The 24,483-nt window shown below is 43.4% G+C and overlaps 1 protein-coding gene across 1 annotated transcript in view; it reads right to left on the bottom strand.

The window, feature by feature from the left end:
- The window catches only part of LOC108793313 (histo-blood group ABO system transferase-like), a 30,669-nt gene that overhangs the window by 4,957 nt on the left and 1,229 nt on the right, over window positions 1-24,483 (bottom strand). Inside the window, exons 2-3 of the mRNA XM_018564225.1 lie at window positions 21,176-21,310; window positions 13,787-14,439 (exon numbers count right to left, since the gene is read on the bottom strand). Coding sequence (XP_018419727.1) covers window positions 13,787-14,439; window positions 21,176-21,310 — 788 coding nt within the window. The remainder of the gene's footprint in view (window positions 1-13,786; window positions 14,440-21,175; window positions 21,311-24,483) is intronic.

Below are 24,483 nucleotides of genomic sequence, written 5' to 3'. Positions count from 1 at the left end.
ATTCAGAAAGCTGGGTGGCAGGTAATGACTGCCCTCCTGGCTTACTGATTGGTCAGGAAGCCAGGCTGCCTAGGAACAAGCAAAGCCAGCTTCCTAGCCAATCAGGAAGCCAGGAGGTAGGTCATGACATGCCACCCAGCTTGACTTGTTGGTAAGCAGCCTGGCTTCCTAACCAATCAGGAAGCCGGAAGATGGGTCATGACATGCCGCCTGGATTTCTGCTTGGCTAGAAAGCCAGCTTGATTAGTTGATAAGCAGCCTGGCTTCCTAACCAATCAGGAAGCCAGACAGCACATCATGACTTGTGTCCTGGCTATAACGCTTCCGGACTGGTTCAGTATGGATCACAGCTACAGACAAGTGTTGCCTCAGAGTTCCCTTTTAATTAAGGAGCATTGGAATCAGATATGTGTGTACAATCAGTTCAGCAATAAGGTAATGGCGTTACAAGCGGGTTGCGGGGGGTGCGGCCCGCACCTAGGTGACACCATTGGAGGGGTGACACCAGATTGACTGACAGTCATTTTGGTGTCACCTTCTCTAAATAGTCGGGCACTCGGTCATGGACCGAGAGAGGGGACCCAGCGGCATATCTCATCCCGCCAAGTGAACGTCCCCTCCTCTCTCTGCCGGCAACCATCACCAAGATGGCCGCCAGCAGGCGTCAATTAGATGACCGCTCATGCACGATGACATCCCTCGGGATGCCCCTGATGGCACATAAGTAATAGGAGCAAAAGGATATATATATCTAAGTTGCAGAAGTTTCCTCACTTCCAGCAAAGGAAAAGCATAAGTCTATGATAACGTTTGAAAAAGATCAGGAAAAAGTACTTGCGGTTCAGCAGCCGGTATCACCACGGTTGCTATTGAAGACAGCTTGATGAACAATTGGATGCAGCAGTATGGTTGCTAGTGGAGACAGCTTGGCAAATAAACAGATGCAGCAGTACGTTGCTATTGGAGAGAGCTTTGCAGACAAACAGGTGCAGCAGTACGTTGCTATTGGAGACAGCTTGGCAGACAACCTAATGCAGAGGTAAGGTTACTATACTTGCGGTTCAGCAGCTTGGTAGGACGATCAGCTGCAGCAGTCAGTTCATTTGTCTCGGGAGCTTGATCAATGACACTGCAAGCAGGGATGTGCGGAGTGCCTGTCAGCAGTGTCACCTGCATCAGAGAGGTTCAGCGAGGAGGTGTAGTGAGACTTGCCCAACGTGTTCCTCAGGGCCGTCTTTAATATTGATTGGACCCCGGGCAAACATTTTCTTGGGCCCCCCACCACGCCCCCATGCAATATTGCCTGCTATATGCTGACAGAGCAGAGCCACGCTGCAGCTGGGATGGATCCAAAAAATATTGTCCAGCCTTAGCAGCCTGCAAACCCCCCCCAGATCCTGCAAAGCCCCCCTGAGATCCGGCAGACTGCGGGGTCTCTGCAGGATCTGTGGGGGGCTGTGCCAGATCTCAGGGGAGCTGTGCATGATCTGTGGGGGGCTTTGGAGCCTGCAAAACCCCCCACAGATCCTGCAAAGCCCACCACAGATCCTGCACAGCGCCACTGAGATCCGGCAGACTACAGGTTCTCAGGGGGTCTCTGCAGGTTATGTGGGGAGCTTTGCAGGATCCGTAGGGTGCTCTGCCGCCTGCAAAGCCCACCACAGATCTGGCAGACTTCAGGGTCTCATGGGGGCTTTGCAGGATCAGTGTGAATGGGGCCTTAATGTTTGAATATGCGGGTTTCTCTATTTTGCCTAAGGCAGTGATGTTGAACGTTTCTTAAACCCGAGTGCCCAAACTGCAATACTAAACTTATTTTTAGTGCTGGCATTCTGAGATAAATACATTTATTTTGTGTCGCAGTTTGGGCACTCGGGTTCAAAAAGGTTCGCCATCACTGGCCTATACAGTATATCACACAGTAGATCATCATCATCAGAGATGATCCCACTGATGGAATCTTTTTTCAGCCAATGGGAACCATCTACATAACTAGAAAGTGACGGTGATACTTGAAAAAGGACCCGCTAACTCTACGTGCAAAAGAAAGATAACTCTGGGCCACGCATGTTACGTGACCACATATTCAGGTAAGTAATAAGGCCATTTTTTTTTTTATTAGTGGAATGGGTAGAGGAAGTGGGTAAAATTTACTGGGGGATTGCCCCGGCCAGAGATCATCTTTAACAACATTTGAGAACATAGCGAAAACAAACAGAGAACATATTGTTAAAACTCCATGCATATGGTGCCCAAGGTGAGAACTGAAATCAGGACCCCAAAAACACAAGTAATATAATGAATTCAAAGTTAGGTGACCTGGATCTGTGCAGTGGATGCCACACCCCTAAAGGGCAATTATTTAGAAAAAAAGAAGGAAAGCTGGGGTTTTGTAGGCATCTAAATGACAACTTCCAGACCAATAAATTTCTAAAAATATATTATTTATTTGTATTAAATTAATAAAATGATTGAATTGATTTTGTAAAAAATGACAACATGATTGTATATGTCCCTGAAAAGCTCACTCAATTTCTGTTCTGTCCTTCATATGTATGTGAATAACATGATTTTTCATCGGAAGCCCGTCTGAGGAGCAGGCTTGCGATGATTGCAAGTACGATCTGCCTGTCCAAGATGGGCAGATCATACAAGATTTTAATTACCTTACAACCATTGCACAACGAAAGTCGTGCGATGGTTGTAAGGTGTACGGCCAGCTTTACATGTGATGCTTTGTTATATAATCATTACGGCGGGAATCGGGCGTCCCGAGGCTGGGTGACACCCGGAGCGGTAACCGGGTGTCACCCCGCCGAGACGTCACTGCGCATGCCGGCAGAGAGGAGAGGTCAGTCACTCGGCGGGATAAGGTATTCCGCCGGGTCCCCTCCGCTCGCCTGATACTGTCGGGCGTTCGGTCTATGACCGAGCACCCGACTTTTCAGAGAGGGGTGACACCAAAATGACTGTCAGTCATTTTGGTGTCACCCGGGCCGCACACCCCTTGTGACGCCACTGCATAGCACATATATATGTGTACACCCACAGAGCTCAGTACTTAGAATATACAGTAAAAAGAACGTGTACTTAGCATTTACAGTAAAAGATTGTGAACTTAGCATACATGCTGGTCAGCATAACACACATATATGCACCCCCCCCCCCCCCAGCTCAGTACTTAGCACATTCAGTCAAATATTGACTTACCCTGTTCTCTGTCCCCGGAGATCCCAGGCCTCCTGACTGCAGGAAGAGACAGCAGAGTAGGTTGGCTGATGAGAAGAGAGCCGCTGAGGCCGGGAGAACCGCACACAGTCCATGTGCCCTCGAGTACTGTCTGGTCTTGGTGCCTCACAGACAGTGTGGGTGATGGGAGACTCCTCGGCGGGTGTCCCTCAATGGACAGCCCACAGATGTCTCTGTGAGTGGAGAGAGCCTGGAGACAGCTGCAGCACAGAGGTTGCATAGTGGCTGCAGGATGTGACTCCTTCACTCTAGGCGCGCTTAGAGCCGGTTCTGCACGGCCACTGCGCTGGACGTGAGTGAGGCACCCGTACGCACAGCCTCACTCACGTCCTCCAGTGAAGCCCGTGTGACACTTACATGTCACGCTATGCGGGCGGGGGCCGGGGGAGGAGCTTTAGGATGCGATCGTGAAGATCGCATAGGACAATACGTTATGGCATTGCCGTATGCGGCCGCTGCCATAACGTATTATACTATGCGATCCGATCGGCAATTTTCTGCGGGCAGCGCAGCGGGCTCAAGGGGCAGATGCTTTGGGCCCCACAACCTTGATTGGGCCCGGGGCAAGCGCCCTCTTTGCACTGCGTTAAAGATGGCCCTGGTGTTCCTCATGCATGAACACCGGGCAATTGAGATTTTGCGGCTTAAGCCACTGAGGGGGGAGGAGTCAGATGACGGTGCAGGAGTGAGTCAATCCCTGTGCCGATCATGGCCCGGAGGACAGGTGAGTATGTTATACTGGCTTCCTGATTGGGCAGGAAGCCAGCCTGCCTAGCAACAAGTGACACCGGCTTCTTAGCCAATCAGGAAGCTTGGAGGCAGGTCATGACGTGCCGCCCGGCTTCCTGATTGGCTAGGAAGCTGGCTTCACTTGTTGCTAGGTAGCCTGGCTTCCTGACCTATCACAAAGCCGATCGGCACCTCCTGACTCGCCGCCCGGCTTCCTGATTGGTGAGGAAGCCAGGCAGCCTCGGCAAGTGAAACCAATGTTCTTTCTCTAGAACACCGGCTTCACAGGCAATCAGGAAGCCGGACAATGGGTCATGATCTGCCACACGACTTCCTGATAATCAGGGCACACGGCACCAGTACTCCGTACTTGGTATCGGCGAGTGCCTGAAAAAAAATATCGGTACTTGATATTGAGGAACCGGTATCGGTGCATCCCTAATAATAATAATAAATAAAAAATGAATACAAGTCCAGTGTTGTACGTGCATTATGTCCACTGGGTGTCACCAGAGCTCAAATACATGTTTTGATACTGCTGGAGACTGAATGAAAAGAGACAAGGAAATAACACAAATGAAATAAATTCAATCAAATGGCTACAATGAGCACAACCAGACTACTAGGTGACACCAGTGTAAATATACACACTAAACTAAACCTGCAAACAAAAAGTAACAAAGCAGCAACATTGTTATAACAACAAAGATTTAAAAAGAATAAAATCAAAGTGACCGCTGGTAAAGGAAATACATCATGAAGAGTGAGTGTTTCTAATTCTTTGTGATAGAATAACGTCTCCCTTATCTTAAACATGACAACAAAAGCACCTTTAGAAATGTTTAATAATGGCAATCCACAATCAGATACTTACAGATAATTACAGGCTTTTTATTCTTTGCATGCCTTATTTTTCTTTTCCTCCCTCATTCTTCTCACGGTGGCTATTTCCACTAAGGGCAGATAAATCTATTGCCTTTTACTTCCTGTAACTCTGGGTCTGTCTCCTAGAAAATATGACAGTGCAAGTCATCTCAGGGGGAAAAAACATGTTACCCCTGAGATCTCCAGAGATTTAGTAATTTACAGATGTGATTTCCCAGGAAGTAGAATCTCACTCAACCCAGAAGTAGAATAACAGTAAGGCCTCATTCATACGGCTCGGACGCAGACAGGATCCATCCTATCAGTGTACGAGTATGGGCACCCACACGGACGTGCACGGCGGGTGACCGTTGGGCAGCGTATGGCCACGTACTCCCATAAAGAAGGACAGGGGCTGCGTACTAATCACACGCAGACCCTGTCTTTCCCGGGAGCTGCCTGATATGGCCGTGCACACAGCATGGAGCTGTACGTGCCAGCTTTTTCTCGTGTGAATGAGGGCTAATTGTAAGGAAAAGAGAAAAATGTTTGTTTGAATAATGCATGTAAGATGATTTCATATGAGCATGCAGAGCTGCATTCTGATTGGAATTTGTAGTGAAAGGTCCACTATAAGACCAGGGGGTGATAAGGATTCAAAACGTTTCACATGCATAGAGGATTTTGAAGCAGAGGGCTTTTAATAGTAGGAAACAATTTAAAACAAATATTTTGACCAGGGTCACTATTATGGTGTTTCAAGAAGTGTGGTGGGAACTGTTTGCATCAAGGTAGGAATTGCCCCAGTTGGTATGAAATGCATTTTTACTCAAAATGCGGCCCTGTTTGTCATGAAAAAAAGATTTTTAAAGAGCAGGGAAAAAAGCAAAAGGGACAGTAAACAATATATAAATATCTATCAACCTGTTTGGGTCTCTCTTTAACGTCACAGAAAATAACTTTCCCCGAATCCCAAAAAGGATAGTATCAAACTGGTAATTCCAAAATAATTTACATTTATTAACAACCTTAGATGTTTAGAAAAATGGAAAAAAAATTTTTAAAAAAATATTTTTTTTTATCCTAAAAACAAATCCCCAACCAGCTGTCAGAATGTTCACTCTGATAAAATAAACAGTTCTTGAAAACAGGCCAGCATCTGTAATTAAGGAGATTCCCAACTTATTTTCACAAATCAACTAATAACTCGAGTTCTTTATTTGCGCTAACTTGAAGATGAAATAAAAATAATAATGTGCAAACATTTATATATTTATTAACTGAAATCAGTACAAAATAATATTCAAAATATAAAATCACAGGATATTATTTCAGATATTAATCAAACAAAACTAAGTAACTCCTGGAATGCAATTAGTAGCTTCTCAGTATCTAAGCAGAATGTGACAAAATAATGTGCAGATTCAACACGTGACCTGTCCCAGCAAAACAAATTTCTACTATGCATGAACTAACTCATAATACTATGCACAGGACTGGCTATCAGCCAAGAATCTATTTAAGGTAAAGACAAACTTCCACTAAGTTATTTTATTTTTATGTATATATCACAGCTAAACCATCAACTAGAAACTGAAATCAGCTTCAAGGAGATTCCATAAATATTTCTCCCAAGATTGAAAGGGATACAATTTTTACTGCAGATAAAATGACTCCGATTCAATCCTGATGCAAACAATGACCAAATGGTTTAGTTAGATATATATATGGCTAGTCAATTGCCTACAGATAAATAGAAATCTATTGTTTACCAAAAATTGAAAATCTTTTGTTTTAGAGATGTCAGCTATGTGTCAGTGTAGGGACAAGGGATGTTCAGGTTCTATTTGGTTCAGTTTCCCCTGGCAGCCCGTCCATCAACTCCAGATCTCTCACTCCTGTGTCTGTGCACGTCCTCCTGTATATTCTTTCCTTTTTTCAGTCTTTTCAGTCTTCTCCTGTCAGGATCCAGAGTGCCTCCAGGGTGCGCTGGAGCCGGTACCTGCAGTTCCTGCGCTCACCTGCAGGTGTCTCCAGGCAGCCAGGAGCTGTCAGGTATCAGCCCACCACTGGGTGGTGCTGGAACCTACAGCTCCAGTGCTCACCTGCGGGTGTCTCCCAGCTGCCAGGGATCATCCCATCACCTGGTGCTTCCTGGGAGGGTATTTAGGCCCTACCTGCAGTCAGGACGTCGGCTCAGTATCTGATCAGTTCCTGTGTACCCAGAAACTTGTCACCTTCCCCTGACTGAGTCCTGTGTCCTGAGCCCTGTACCCTGCAACCTGTTACCTGTAACCCTGATACCTGCCTTGCAGTTCTGAACCCTGGTACCAGCTTTGCAGTTCTGAACCCTGACACCTGCCTTGCAGTTCCTAACCCTGTTCCCATTTGCTGTTCCTTCTGGCTGTAGGTGTGTTTTGTTCTATTTGAGTTTTTGTCATTTCACTGCTTGTGCTAGCATGTGGGTCTTGGTGGGGTTTGTAGTTTCCTGTTTGCTGTGTAACAATAAACTGTGTGCATAACCTCATCCAGTGTGGTCACACTAATTTGGTCTGCTTGCGTGGGTACCTGCATGCGGTGTGGGGTCACCTGTGCATGGTACCCTGACATCTCCTAACTTTTATCACCCAAAAATGTGGGAGGAGAAAGCTTATCTTAACTTAATTAAGACGTCGGGAACTAGATCACCTCACTCTAATTTACCTGAAGAGGTTAATGTTGGACTAGGAATAATTTTTGATTTTTCCTTAAAATTCCAATATTATTCCATAAGATGACCTCTGATCTAAGTCCATAAAATTAAGAATTAATCAGATATCTTGACATACCGTGTCAGACTTACTGTCTCTTTAAGAGATCTATAGCTTGACAAAGTCTGAGCAAGAACAGCAATTCAATTTTCTTCTACATACATTGAGAATGAAGTCATTTGTACTAAGACACAGTGGTTAACTCACATTCTTTCACTGATTACAACAATAACAATACAACTAATGTAATTATTTGTACTTTTAAAAAACACCATATTAATAATATATACTAATATGTGTCAATAAGTACAACCACATAATATATAAGGAATATAGGTTGAATATTGTATATTGTAAAAATATATAAAATTACTCAATTAAGTAAATATTTAAATGCTTCATGCAATATTAATAATGCAATTGAAATGATTGCTAATACCATTCCTATCCAATAATAATAATGTATACAAGGTAACTTTTATGGTGAGAAAAGAAAACAAAAAATATCATGGTAGTCTTTTTTGTTCTTTGAAATTCCATCAATTTCACAGTTACTACACAGACTGGTGCCATGGTCAGTCCTAATCTCATCGTTGTTGCCTGGTACAAGTACTCGCCCAAATTCTCGGTATCGGCACCGATACTAATATTGGTATCGGTGCATCCTAATTGAAACAAGCACAGTACAAGCTATGTATTGACTAAATTTGCATTTCTCTACAAGATTCACTGATCATGACTTACCTTACCTTCATCTATCCCTTTCACATTGTTTCTATAGACAGGACTTTTTAAAAGTTCAAAAGCATTAACAGATCATTAACAAACTGGAAAAAAAACACTCAACAGATACTAAAGAACACCGACCAGAAGAAGGAAACCTATATGCCAAATCATCAGGCAATTTGTTTTTGATCATGGATGCTTTATTTAATAGTAGGATTGCAGCCTAATGCATTTTGGGGCAATTAAAGTTAAAAACACTGCACCATATTTGTATTTATTATTTAAGCACTTTTCCAGAAAGATATTTTTATTGAGACATTGAGACATTTTATTAAAGACATTGATAGAATATCAGTTGTGTGTACAGATATGTTGCATATTACACATCAAATAATGTCATCAAATATGAATATCCAAAGACCATCAACATAAAGATACTACCATACAGTGCACAGGATATTACATAACCATATCTGCATATGACCACCTCCAACAAATAATTTTTATAATAAGTAATTAGAGTACAAAAAGCATATAACAAAAGTAAATTGCAAAAACAAAAATTGTCAGAGTAGTCCGGTTTAGTTAGAACTACATGAGTACACATCAGAGAGTGTTAAGTCTGTTATATTCATCTGCCCTATCAAGATATCATTCTATACCGGTGGCACCTGGCTTTGTAATATAGGATGCAGTAGTTGCATTGTGCATGAAATTTGTTTTATAGGCTAATTTATACACCATCATTCTGTATACATTGTATTATGCACTCCTAGCCACTTCTACTACATATTATTTAAACACTTGTAAACTATATATATATAAAACAAAATTGTTTAAAATTAGTTTTGGATAGAGTAGGACAGGGATGTCCAAAATGCGGCCCTCCAGCTGTGGTGGAACTACGAATCCCATGAGGCTTTGCAAGATTCTCACAGCCACAGACATGACTCCCGGAGAGAGATGCTTCATGGGATTTGTAGTTTCACCACAGCTGGAGGGCTGGAGTTTGGACATCCCTGGAGTAGGAGATGCTTAAATCTCATTAGGCTTTTTTTTATCTGTCTCTGTCACACTGAGGAGATTTTCCCTCACTTCTTGTTCCAGAGATAACACAGGAAATCTCTCCAGTGTTTTAGGAACTCCATTGTAGACAGTTTCCACCAGAACAGTTGACATTGAAAGATTTTTCCTTACCTCCTGTCCCAGTGACAGTTGTATAATTTTGGATTACTCATCAATTTCTATCCTGTTGAGGAAGGATAGGATCAATCTCCCTCGAGGCCGCAATAAAAACCTGAGAGTAATTCTATTCCTTCCTTATCCCTCAGAAAAAAAATGGCTTTAGATACACTTTGATCATCTGTTTTGATTTTATATATATTATGTAGGTTTATACTATGTATTCAATACCAGCTGGGTGACCCTCATGTGTGATAAGACAGCCTTGAGTAGGTCCTTGAATCAAGTGGGCTCCAATCACCAAAGAATCTTATCTACATGTTACAATTAAATGTTGCCCAACCGACTTGCAGATTTAAAAGGTGACTTTATTTGCACAGCAATGCATACATTATATAGATAAGGAGGTGGGAACAACTATTTTCAGCATCCCCGCACTTCCTCAAGTTCAAAGGAGAACATGTGTGTACTTTTGTTACTATTTATGTTTCAATAAAGCAAAGATGTCATAAAAGTATCACCTAGCAAACACTATTAGCAACAAAACCAAAATAAACGATTAAGGTTCAGAGAAAGTATATGAGATCAATCAAAATAAGTAATTCACGTGAGAGGCACGTCACTGCTTGTGTCATGATTCTAGCCAATATGCTTCTTAAACGTTATGTCTTCTGAATATTGGAAATAATCTTATGGCTGTGTGTGTAGTATTGGCAAATAAATGGGATTCTCCTCCAGGGTGATAGCATGAGTTGTAGATCTAAGTTCATTTTCTCCCCATCACATTAAGCCTTTAGCAAACATCTGGGTAACTGTTACCAAAATCTGCCCAGTATCTCACCTAGACATCTCCTCCCCCTACTATTCTCACTTAGTTTCTCGAAAAGCCTTAGCAATCAGCTCCTAACTACCGATTAAACCGCCATGTTCAAGTCTGCTGTTGAAGTTGGTAAGTGATCCAGTGCTGCCCCACTACATCGTAAAGACATTATCGGTAAAGTGCCACCACCCCCTAAAGACTTCTGGCAACACCACCAAAAATCAAACTTGCTCTCAGTATTATTCATAAATGTCCCTCCAAAAGATGGGAAAAGATCAGATCCATGACTCTGCAACTGTCACAATATCTGGAAAACTGTGCCGGATTTTCCCTTTGCTCCCTGATTCTGGGCTGTCAGCCTATGGTGTTTCACAAGGCTGCAGCCAATCTGCACTCCTCCTTCCCTATTTAGGACTACCTCACTTGTTGCTCTTCGTACGAGCAACAAGTCTTCTGCCTTGTTTTATGCCCCTTATTTCTCTTACGATCCCTGTGATCTTCTTCCCCTGCGGTTTTGGCTTCCTTATATCCAGCTGCTATCCCTGTTTGACATTATCCCCTGCTTTGCTCTTCTTGCCCCTGCTTTAGCCTACTCCAGTATCTACCTTTGAATATTGCTGCATACCTTTATTGCTTTCACCAGTGTGCTGTGAGTCTCTTTATACTGCCTCCTCTGCCTAACTACCTCTGTGTTTTCCCACTCCAGCCATTGTGTGTTTGCTTCCTCTTATTTACTTGCTTTCTCATACTTCAGCCTAACTTTCTCTTGCATACCGTAATTCGTTACTTAGCTTCCAGTGTATCTTCCTTGCGTTCCGCAGTCACCCATTTACTTCTGGGCTCCTCCCTGTAGCTGTGTTGGATTCTTTCTTACCGCACACCCCCTGTGTGCATCTACCTCTTTTACCTGCACTTCAGTGCCCGACTCCCCTTATGGTCAGTCTGCCCCTGGTTGGTACTTCATATGTCAGCGACAGTCGACATTACCTGTCTGTAGACATTTTGCTGCCGGCGCTCTGATTTCTGATTTGTTTTTTGATGTGTTGGGTGATGTGCAGAGAGAAAAAAATTCGTTTTCAAAAACCATCAACCTTGCATCCTAATGGGTTGAACATAAAGTATGTACAGTAGGAACTTTAGGCTTTGGACATATACAGTATTTCCATTTTGTTTTGTCTTTTTTATATTAGGAACTCAGGAAAAAACTGGAATTATGACACAAGCAGAGATGTACCTCTCATGTGATTGATTTCTTATACTTCCTTATTTGTTTATGTTGATATTGTTCTTGATAGTGGTTGGCAGGTGATGCTAATGATCCTTACATTATTAATGAAAGTTCACACCTGTTCACCTTTGAACTTGTATAAGGGCCCTTTCACACCAGACACAGTGCGTTCTGGCTCGATTGTGGCCGGAACGCACTGGATCGTATTGGGGTTGGCTCAGTTTGTGGTGGGACGGGAGGGGGCGTGGTGGTCCATTGAAGTGAATGGCACCACAGCCATACCCTCCGGCCGCAATGCGATCAGACGCACGGGAAAGCAAGGCACATCAATGCCGGGAAACTGATACATGCAAGAGAGCTGATTTGCCTACCAGCTTATGGTTAGGCAGCTCAAAGTACCACAGTCTCCAAAATTTGATACTGAAAGCAACGCAGGGACAGAAAACAGAAGAGCACAAGACCAAAACAGATATCAGAGTCCATAATAAAGTTTAATGATTTTTTCAATCAAGCAGCCCCAATTTTTCATCTTTAAATCTGTTTTCTGTCCCTGATACAGTCCTGTCTGGCACAGCAGGAGATCTGATTTTAAGTAACGTTACAGGTATTGTTCTTACCCCATCCTGTGACTGTGAAAAATAAATGTAATGATGTATTAATAAATATAAAAATGTTTTTGATCTGTACATTTTATATCTGCCTGGAGGTCAGCTTTAACTAAAGCATACCTTCCATGAAAGCCACTATCAGCCACTTGCTTTAAGCACCAGTTAGGTCACTGGGTCCCACCATTGGATTCTGGGAAAGATGAAGATGCCAGATCTTACTACAGCACTGCTTCGGAGTGCATTCTTGCAGAATTTTGGATCCTTAGCTTCACCGACATCAGTATGGGGCTGAACAAAAAACAGTCAGAGACTGCAGGCATTCTACTGGTATAATTGGAGGCTGAAAATATGTTGCAGGAGACAGTCAGAGAAAGAAGAGTGGTAGAGATCATGGTAATTACAGCCCCGTTACTTGTTCCTACTTCTACTACTGAATGCTGTGGTCCGAGGCCTGCACAATAAGAGCTGCATGTGGCAAATATAGCCAAAGCTATTTTTGTGAGTGTTGGGCATAGAAAGGATTAGTTAGAACCCATCAGGTTTTTTGGTTGCTTTCTTTCTTTGTCTTATTGGGGAGATTTCCTTTCACCTCCTGCACCAGAGACACAACAGTGAGAAGAATTCTGTCCAAAGTGAGAGAAATGACCGTCTTAGACATTTGTCACTGGAACATATGTCCCATTGGATGTTTTCCACTCTATTCTTGCTCTGGTAACATCTGTAAAATTTAGGATTTTCTATCACCTTTTGTCCTGGTGACAATGATTACTAGGACAAATGGAGGGGGAGCATCTCACTAACAGCAATAAAAACCTAACAGGGATTCTGAGCCAGTCCACACAGTTGCTTTTGTTTACTGTTATTGGCATGTGATTGTTTGGAGTCAAAAGCTGTCAGCACTGATGGGGTTGCCATAATGCAGCACAGAATGGTTTGTGGCCAATGATATGCCATATACTGTATCTTGACACCTTTTTTCTACATCTAAGGCCTTTCATATGCAACAAGGAGAACACAGGGAATTACTTGTACCTTTGATACATATTGTCTTACAGGTCCTGTTCCTGGACCCCGTCTTTAGTACATATAAAGGATGAAGAATAAGGAAACCTTCAGCTCTTGGAGCAGAGGGTGTAGTTTGGATGGGTGTTGGTACATTTATGTACCTAAGCTAAAGAGAACATTTTTGTCTCGGTTTAGCTATGGGAATAGCCTCTAGTCCTCTGCTTTCTTTAATCCCGAAGCCATTTTTATTCCAGGACAATGATCTGGGACTTACACTAGAACCTAGGAAACAAAATATATGTATCCAAAACTGCTACCGAAAAGCAGTCTTATTTGTTATTCCAGTATATGTTTATCTCTCTTTTTTTGTCAGGTCAGCAGGGTGTGGTTTAACGAGGAACCTGGAGTTTGTAGTGCATACATTTTCTGTGCCGATGGGCTTCTGAGATGTAAATGCAGCTCTGAGTACATTGCTGTTTTGCCATATATGATCACAATGATTTAAAGTTACTTTGGAATCATATGGATAATGCAGCAGTATGCTTCTATGAATTAGTACTTTTTGTTCTTTGCCTGACTATTCACTATAGACAGCCACCCATGAAAGGGCAAAAAGACCTGCTACCTGGCCAGGAGTTAAAACCAAAAGGCATGGCATTTGGAGATCCGTAATAATTGTTCCAAATATATTCTGGGGAGAGGACTTTAGTTGGCTTGTAAGATAGAAAGTATTTATTTAAGTAGCTTTCATCATGCCAAAGTGCCTCAATGTTTTTCTGTTTGTCCTCCAGCATGGCATTGTGGCAGAAGTTGGTGAGTCTGATGACCTCTTCAATGACACCACCAAAATTTCCTCCAGCGTAATAAAAGTCACCAGCATCAAATGGAATGTAGGCAGCTGACTCTGCCCTGCGTTCATAAGTAAATTCACTCTGTAAAGCTCCAAAAAAGCCAGGATGTAAGGTTCCAAAGATATCACTTAGGATCTCCACCCCAACCTCCTCCAAGAAGATCATATCTACGTCAACGCACACCAAGTAGTCTACCTCTTTGCTGAACTTCTTAATTGCTTGGTCTCGGATCATCTCCATACGTCCCATGGTAACATCCTGCCACCTTTCATAGGCAGGCACTTTCAGGATGACCAGCTTTCGACCATCAGCCAAAGTGAAATTAGAAATATTGTCATGGTCAGTGAAGATGTAATAGGTGACCTTATGTCTGACCATAAAGAACTTTTCAGCTGACTCAATAAATGTTTTGAGGAACAGAACATATCTGAAAGAGGTGAAAACAAAAAATTTACAGTAATGTATTTATTATTATAAATAATACATTAGTCAGATCTCTACATTTGAGTTCCAGGGTCTGTACACCAGACAGGACTAGAACAAGGGGTATCTACCCTCCCTTTTGTGTTTATAACTGAAAATAAGATTTTTGTCGATCCTGTAAAATCTTTTGGTAGTAATTCTTAGACATTTGGGTTATTCTGCCACCTTCAGGAGGCTTACACATTGGCAAACTAAAAGTGTTAAGCGAGCCAAAGTATAACCCTGCCTCCAACCGTCATTCCTCAGTTTTGTGAGCAAGTAGTACATAATACTAATAACACAGAGGGTGTGTTCCTCAATGGACTTCAAAAAAACATTTTACAATTACTACAAAAATCTTTTTTTTTTTTATCATCTGTTGAAGGACACAGGAATGCAGTTATTCTTAGACATTTGGGATGTACAAAAGCAGTTGGACTGAGAGATTCAAATGGATAAATCCAAAGCAATCAAATATAGAAATGGGTATGTCATAGGGAAGGCCCCAGAGGATCAACCTAGTGTTGCAGACCAGTGCAGGAAATCAGGGCAAACTGCTATCCGAAGGGATGATGAATTCAGCTAATAATTTGAAGGAAAACAACGTATTCCCAAGAAGAGAAACAGCAGAAATAACCCTGGTTGTGGGGGGTCTGCCGTGGCCCCTGGTTGTGGTGGAACACCCTTAACCCTTGACTTTATGGAAAGGGAAGCTAGGTTAAACAAGGTATGTCAAAGCACAAAGACTATCCAGCTAACAGAGGCTTAAGTGGACACCTTAGCCATTGCGTTCTGTGAAAGGGAAGCTCATAACATGAACAATTTAACTGATAGAGAAGAAATCTCTCAGAGATACTGTATGCAAAGAAATGAAAGCCGTCTCAGCAGCAAAAATAAAGATAGAGAAAAACCAGAAGGTTAAAAAAAAAAGAAAAAAAAAAAAAGTATAAATGTTAAAACCCTTCAAAAGAAGGTGTGGGTGCTCCGCAGAACCTATATAAAATGGTAGGCAGGTAGGAGGACATATTGTAATGCAATAAGCTTACAGGGATATCTGGACTAGAAAATCAGAAGGAGACATTCCAACTCATACACAAGGTGTGTCAGGGGTGTGATAGTCAGTATATAGTATAGTCAGTTTGAAAAACAAATAAAACTGAGTCCTGGAAGAGGTAACATTTTTCCTCACAGGAACTAAGAGTTTGTAATCACTACTATACACAAATAGGCCACTAGAGGGTAGGAAGAGAACCTACCGTATCTTCCAAAAAATGGGTTCCACAGAAGCATGCAATCTTAATATGTCAGAAAGGGGAGGTCTGCAACAGGGTAACGGATGTCCTGTCTGCTGATCTTACAGAGATCAGCCTCTCCCCTTCTACACTGCAGTGATAGTATGTCCCTTGGCATCCTCATGTTCTATATATCCTGTATAGAATGCGATGACTCAGGGACCTTTGACCACTGCAGCGGAGGGGGAGAGACACAGAAAGGACCAATCTAACAACAACCCAGCTTGGGGGATTGGGTGAGTATAACTTTTTTTAATTTTAGTCCATAGATGAAAATAAGCAGTTAAACCTTGCAATGATGGGGTAGCCCCACTACCAAGATTAATAAAAACATTTTTCCCAAAGCTGTTCTTTAAATTAAAGAAAATGACCAACAGAAACATCAGTCCTATTTGGGAAACTGTTGAACGAGACTCGGGAGATCACTAAAAGGGGGGCTATGGGACCAAAGAAATTCCCCCAGAATCCAACAATTACTTAGAAAGGTAAAAGGAAATGGATCTCCTATAGTCTAAGAGTGTAGACAATACCTTCCAAGGCTCAGCAGGACTGTAAAAGTTCAGTACACTAAGGCTGGGCAGACACCTTACAACCATCGCAAGACTTTTGTCGGGACCAGTGTCTTGCGATGGTTGTAAGGTAATTAAAAAAACATACGATCTGCCCATCTTAGACAGGCTGATTGTACTTGCGATGATCGCAAGCCCGCCCCGCTGAGGGGCGGGCTTCCGATGACCGCAATGCCGAACGGGCTTGCGCACACCGGCCCGTCCGGCTTTTATCTTACAAACATGCTACACACCGTTCGTAAGATAAAAGTCGTGCGAACTTACAGTAGTAGAGGTCGCACGGCTTCCACAAACCTTACGATAATCGTACGATCGCGGGATTTCCCGCGATTATCGCAAGGTGTGTGGGCGCCTTAACTCTTTTCAGCAGTGGTCTCCTATGCTTTCCAGAATGGCGAAGCTGGGAGAGGGGCACCAGAGTGAACAAACTAGTTGGTGCCATGGGTAGAGTTTAAAAATTGCAAGAGTACACTGGGTCATGCTTACACAGGCAAGGGAATAGTGGAAACGAATCTCTGTCAAAGTAGCAATACCTGAAACCCCTGTAAGGGATAGTGCTTAAAATGAATTAAGCATCACAAGTGGTACAAATCAGCTTAAAATAAAAAGGTGACCCTTGCAGAGAGAAATGTGTGATTAAATGGGATAACATTCTTAAGAATCTTTTTTTACTCAAGTAGGAATCATTAGGAGCAGAGAACTCACCTAATTCTGGAAAAATGCACAAGGGTAAGCAGAATGCCAAAAGGGGCAGAGAAGAAGATACCTGATCCAAATCTTTAGAGCAGTGGTCTCAAAGTACTGGCCCGTGGGCCAATTGCGGCCCGCAGCCAGCTGACAAGTCAGTTATGCGGTCACGGACCGCATACCTGACTTGTAGGAGCAGCTACACGGTCTGCATCTGTGTCGGAGTAAATTGAATGTTCTTTTAGTGCATCCTCGGTGTTCCAAAGTGCCTTACACATCTGAACAGACATTACACCTATCACAGCTGAATAGCAATGATCCAGACATTTGATCAAAACAGGGGCGTAACTAGAAGTCCCAGGGCCACCCCCCAACCATGATGAACCCCACCCCCCCCAACCTTGTGTTGCCATTTAATCGCAACACAAGGTATCACAACACATGGCAATGCATCACAAAGCTTTGCCATGCACTGCCACAGTGAAATTAATGTTTTCTTACAAAAGAAAAAAATCATGCACTGGGATGCGTTCTAACAATGCACTGCAGCACAATATGGTGCACAGGTATGTTATGTATGTGGGGGGAGGGGGTTTGTGCTTTTCCCCCCCGTTTTTTTTAAACATTTTTTATTTATTATTATTTTATTTTTTACTGCTGGGGTGGCTTCGGGGAAATATTAGTGATCTAAACAGACCCCTGACATTTCCCTTTTGAAATAGAAAAATAAATTGAGGACACAGAGTCCTCAATTAATTTTTCTGCAGTGAATGGAGAGCTCTCAGTACAGAGGCTTCCCATTCATTCAGAAACTGCAGAACATTAGTAGCTATAGAGGAACACCAAATCCCTGCAATAATACATTAAACAGCTTGTATAATGTATTATTGCTGGGATTTGTTGTTCCTCTATAGCTGCTGGTGTTCAGCAGTGTGCCGCTGGTATTCTGTAGAGCTGCAACAATTATTAGATTAAATCGATAATAATCGACGATGGTAAACATTGTCAGCGTTTTCCATCGTCGATTCGTCGGCTAAAATTTTAATTTCCCGCTCGCCGCTCACGCCCGCCTGTTCGCAGCTCCATACACGAGTTACGCTATGCACGCTGTGGACACCATGCCCACCGCGCACACGGCCGCCGGACACACGCCCGCAGAGCACGCCGCCGCCGCGACTTACATCAATGGAGAATACCACCAGCTATGGAGGACTACAAATCCCAGCAATAGTACATTATAGTATAATGTTGTACTGTTGCTGGCATTTGTTGTATTCCTATATAGCTGCTGGTATTCTGCATTTCGCCGTATAATCATTATACAGCGCACTGCAGAATGCCACCAGCTATAGAGGACTACAAATCCCAGCCATAGTACATTATATACAGTGCAATGCAGAATAACCCCAGCTACAGAGGACTACAAATCCCAGCCATAGTACATTATAGTATAGTACTATTGCTACATTCCTCTATAGCTGCTGGTATTCTGCACTGCACCGCTGTATAATGTACTATATTGCACACCACACTCTTTTTTTTACTTCCACCGCGCCAAGCTTGCTCCCGTGATGGACTACAATCTCAATAGAAACTAGTAGTCCATCACTGAACCCTTTTTTTTTTTTTAAATCCGATTAGTCGATTAATCGAACTTAATAATCGGCTAACTAATCGATTATGAAAATAATCGTTAGCTGCAGCCCTAATAAAAAATAAAATAATTTTAACGTGGGCATAGGTATTAAAATAATTAAGGGTAGCGAGATAGTCACTTGAGAGCGATTAGGCCTAAATAAAAGGGAAAAAAAGGATATATAAATAACATAAATATTTAGGGACGATGAAATATGTCTTCCATGAGTGGGTATGCTACCAAGTGCACTTCGTGCTCAATGTATGCGTTCCTTGAACATGCGTTCGAGAGCGAATACATTTGCGCTAGATGTGAACGAGTTGTTTGTTTGGAAGCCCAGATGCTGGATCTAAGCAACAAACTGTTAACACTAAGGAGCATATCCAACATGGAAAGGAGTCTGGACCTAACGCACCAGGCTCTGTTGGAGGGGGGCATAGATGAGGAGGGGGGGTTGGAGGTGCATGATCCTGAGGTGGGTAGTTGAGTCACCGTTAGAAGGAGGGGTAGAGGGAAGAGTGCGAGAGAGGTCAGCCCTGATCTGATTAACCCCAACAAATATGCCAAGTTGCAGGATGTTTGGAATATTAGTTCAGGGGCGACACTGCTGGGGCAGGACGCCTCCTCTATCCGCAGGGGGAGTAACTGCTCCAGCATGGATGGGAGCAGGATGGAGTGGCAGGAGAGGCAGTTCTTGGTGGTTGGAGACTCCATCATCAAAACAGGAGCAAAGGGAAAGATGGCTTATTTCTGGAGAACAAATGTTGAGTGCTTGCGCACTACACTCCACCTAGTAGGTGATTCCACACACAGTTCTCTCAGCCTTAACCGTCATCGCTGTAAGATGGTGGTAGATATTTTATTGTGAGCTAGCTTCAAAGTCTTTGAACCTGGTCAGCCTTACTCAATATCTGAGCACACAGACTGAATCACACCAGAGGCTGCACCATGGCTCCAGACTTAGAGAGTGCTCTGTAGCTAACTAACAAACCACATTAAGGTCTGGGACTTGCTCAAAGGTCACAGTCCAGACAAGCTTTGTGATCTTAGAGTGTTGTGGAGTCAAGATATGGCTTCCAAATGCCCATTTAGCTGAGGCCGGATAGCTTTACTCCCAAATGAGTCTTTAGAGACTGGGTCACATGAGTCTGAGCCATGGCTCTGGACTAGGAAATAACCTGACGTTTAGATCTGGAAGAACTGAAGAAAAACCTAAAGTTTTGATTAAAGTTACAGTGTTCATCCTCCTAGGACACTATCAAAATAATTCAGCCATTATGGTGGGAGGTGGGGTTATACAGCGGCTTGCTTGCTTGCCAGTGTCCAAACTCTTATCTCCTGACAGCGGCAGTATAAAACAAATGTCAAAGAATTACTATATTCCTGGGTCTCTAAATGGATAATAAAGAAATATAGTTGTATGGTAGTCTGACCCATTAAAGAATTGGTGCACGTGTTCTTCAGACAGGATACCTAAAGAAGCTATATGTGTATTTTTGCATATTCACCGATCTGTTCTCTCGGTGTCTGCCCCAAGATTGTCAGTTGAACCCTGATATGCTGTTTGATGTACACGTATATGTCATAAATGTATGTATATGTATACTTTCATTTCAATGTTACATTCTTTTCATTTGAAAATGTTAAAAACCAATAAAATATTTTGAAAAGTAAAAAAAGAATTGGTGCACAGGTAGTGCATTTATCCTGAGTGGCCCTCTTCCTGTACACAGCATTTTTAAATGTAGTATCATTGCAAGACCTTGTTTAAAAATCTTCATGCATGGGGCTATTCACTACTTTACACTACAGGGCCCTCCTTACCATCTTGTCTTGAATTGTATTGTGATTGTAATGTCTTCCTTATATTGTAAAGTGCTGCGCAAACTGTTGGCGCTATATACATCCTGTATAATAATAATAATAATAATACTTTAAATTTATTGGAAATTCACAACCTGTTGATGTCGGTGAGCCTGTGTTAATACATTGCAAAAATGCTCAGCACTAATCTTTTAAATATGACACCTTTAAAACATTCTATAATATTATTAGATAGACCTGGTTCAGGATGACATGTCATAGAATCTTCACGAACTTCAAGAGGTACGAGCATCAAAAGCCTGGACCCCCAACTGTGCGCTATGTATCCACCCACCTTCCCCTATTTCACTACTTTGTCCTGTAGTGATGTAAGGACCAGAAGATGGACCCTTAGTGCACAGAAGGGGACACAGGGTGCCAACACTTTTGGAAATGTTGAAGATTCAGCTGGAGGTCATAGCTCTTACAAAAAGTGAAGACTCCACGAACAGGAGCAGCATAGGTGAGTGTTAACTTAAACATTCATCTTTTGTAGGGAGTTTCTTATTGTTTGAATTGCTACAGAGTGACTTTAAAAAGGATATCTATCTATCTATCTATCTATCTATCTATCTATCTATCTATCTATCTATCTATCTATCTATCTATCTATCTATCCACACAGGATATTAAAAAGCATAATAGTAAACTTACTTTTTAATGGCAAACGCAGTAAGCCCAATGTGGACATCTATGTGATGGAACTGTGCATTCAGTATGTCCCTGTTAAACACTCCATTCCATACAATTGGGGCAAGCCAAGGTGTTACCAATAGTACATCTGATCTCCTTAAAAAGAAAAGAAAAGCACGTTGGACTCCCACATAGTCAATATTAGTTGGGTTTGAAGACTAACGGCACACAAAGTTGTATTTCAAGTTAGTGTGGTTACTGATGGAGTGCTATCATCTATCTCAGGCCTTTAGAGTTTGGACGTTCTTTTCAGAACTCTCAATTTTTTTTAAAATGATCACTATAGATTTGTCTTATTACCCCCATAAGATTCAGGGGGGACGGGATGGGTGTTTTAGTGGCGAGGATTGAGTTTAAATACTTATCCAAACCCCACCACCACCTCCTCCTGCAAATCTGACAAATAGCAAACTTGCTCAGAACTTGCTCAGCCTGCATGTTTCTGTATGAGGACTGAGCCCGTTCTAATGTTTATGTCACATCTCCTGTCTGCAGTAGGTGAACACACATTGCCCTGCACTGACCGCACTGATAAATCAATGAAGAGACAACAGAAAATTTCATTCTCATCTTCCAGCATAGATCTCACTGGAGCAGGGGGAGGTCAAGGAGGTGGGGCACAGTGAACTTTACAGCAGCAGGCTTCCTCACGCATTCACCGTCTCCCACTCTGACATCAGAACCAAAGAGATCACTTCACCGTTGCACTATGGATTGGCAGAGTGATCTGACAGGAGGTAGAGGTGGCTGCGGCCCAGTACTTAGCAGGTCATTGACCGTTACCGGTCCGGGGGGTTGGGGACCCATGCTCTAAGGCATCTCATTCATTATGAATGGGCTGCCAACATACGCTAATTTTAAAAAAATAGCTTTTTTTCATAAAGCAACACGCCACAGGCGTAAAACAATCGCCATAGCGACCGAGGTGGCCGTTATGGGGCCCGGGGCACAGGGGGGCGCGGCCAGGACATCCCCCTGATGCCGTGAGGGCCGCCTGGGTTGCTATGGCATCTCAGGCTGCTGGGTGTCACTGGCGGGTGTGAGGAGGAACGTGTCGCTGTTAGATCACCGACAACCTGCCAGTGATCTGTGCAGCGGCGCTTTCCTCCTCACAGCTGCTGCTGAGTCAGTGACCACCAGCCGCTGTGGAGGAGGAAGGCTGGGCCTGGCGTCAGAAGCGGAGGATGAGGCGGGCCCGACAACTGAAGAGGAGGCGGGGCCCGGCTACGGAGGAGGCGGGGCCTGCCAGTGATCATGGAGGCGGACAGCGGATCGGGGCTGACAGTTAAGAGGTGTGCAGCTCACCTGAGACCCTGCAGAGCCCAACCATAGAGTCTATGGGGGGCTCTGCAGGGTCACTCTCAAGTGGGCTGTTTGGAATATTAGGTGGGCTCTGCAAGGGCATAACTAGAAATCACAGGGCCCCCTACAAAATTTTGTTAGTTGACAGGTCTATGTGGATTGTGGTGCATCATGTGTTGCACTCTACTGTACAGCACATTGGGGTGCCATTCACAGTGAATGGCATTGCAATGCACGAAAATAGGGTGAATGGGCCCTTTTAGTGTATTTTAGAAATTGTTTGTGGGTGTCATCACATTGAATGGAGGTTCCAGAGAACAGTATTAGATGTGAGGACACCCACGGACGTTACAATAGCTGGAGTGGAGGGGAGAGAGGTGAGCAGGACGACCACTGGGGGAGTGAGGAACAGGTAAGTAAAAATGCTTTACTCCTGTCTCCTAGGCAAAAATGATCAGGTAACCTTAGCAATGTGGGGGTAGCCCCACTGGAAGGTTTTTTTTGGTTTGGCCAGAAATAGGCTATATGTATACAGTATATGTATATATATATATATTTCCTGGCTTAACTCATGTCGGCATACCTACGGGTCAGCTCCTCCCCCCTGACCCCACAGGACCACCTTTAACTAGCTATAAAAGACAAGCCCCCTCCCCTAGTACCTGTTCTCTTTTTTTCCTCACTCCAGGCCACAGTGTTCATGGATCCTCCCTGCCGTCTCCCAGCCAGGTTCAGCCTCTCCCGAGCTTGGAAAACCCCTCCGCTTCATGAGGAGACACAAGTACAGCATCCCCCCACCATCATAATATGATACTGGATTCTAAATTTCAATGTGTTGTTGGATTGGATTCCATATGTGAACAGGGACCCTAAATGTCACATGATTTACATAAAGGGATTATCTGATTTTTCTGTTTTTTCTGCTCTTTGCCCCATTTGGAAGATTTCTTCTCACTTCCTGTCTATCTGACGTGTGTGAGACAGAAACCAAAGTGATGGCTAGGAAATTCCTTCACATGGACACAGGGACACAATCTACATAAGCAGTGGCGGACCTAAGGAACAAAGGGCCCTGGTGCAAGATTTTTTTTTGCCCCCCCCCCCCAAAAAAAAAAACCCAAACCACAATTCCGACGGTCATCTTCCCTCTAGTCACACTGTCCCCCACATCCCCTCTACTCCCACATCTCCCCTCTGCTACCACTGTTCCCCACTTCCCCTCTGCTCCCACACAGTGCCAGACTAAAGGAAAAAAGGGCCCTGGTGAAATATTTTTTTTTGCCCCCCCCCCCCAAAAAAAAAACCCCAAACACTACTTCCGCAGCGCTCGGCCGGCTGTCACTTTCTCTCCTCCCCGCTGGGACACAGGGCAGAGCCCAGCGGGGAGAAAAGAAAGCACGGATGCACCGCTGTGTCAGCAGAAAAATGGCACTTTCGGCATTTGCCAAAAGTGCCATTTTCGGCCAATATGTTTTGGCAGCCAATATATGGTGCAGCCCTAATATTTACAGCAATGCAGAATGGCACAGGCTATAGAGGACTACACATCCCAGCAATACTTTACATAACAATAGCATTTCTGTATAAAGTACTGCTGAGATTTGTAGTCCTCAGCAGGCGATTGCTTGTAAGTCATACAGCAATCTCCTGCTGTTAAAAGCGGTACCAAGAGCACGGCTGTCGAAGCGGCCGTGTTCTTGTTTTAACCACTTCTGCGGGCCGCCGTCTATAGACGTACTGCGGCCTGGAAGTGGTTAAAGTGACATTAAAGTAAACATTTTTTATCCCTCCACCCAATGTTAATATCAGCACTTACCTTAACTGGTGTCTCTTAATCCGATCTTCTTTCCTGATGTTTTCATCTGTCCCTCTAGCAGTGCGGCGGGTGTCCGATCCAGCGCTGACTCCTCTGTCATTGCTGGCACTTCCTGTCCCACGGTGTCTGCATGCGGGTGCATGCGTCCATA

Source organism: Nanorana parkeri, unplaced genomic scaffold, assembly GCF_000935625.1.
Source record: "Nanorana parkeri isolate BGI_ZX_2015 unplaced genomic scaffold, ASM93562v1 scaffold738, whole genome shotgun sequence".
In the NCBI taxonomy this organism is placed as follows: Eukaryota; Metazoa; Chordata; class Amphibia; order Anura; family Dicroglossidae; genus Nanorana; species Nanorana parkeri.
This window is presented reverse-complemented; position numbering and strand designations above follow the sequence as displayed.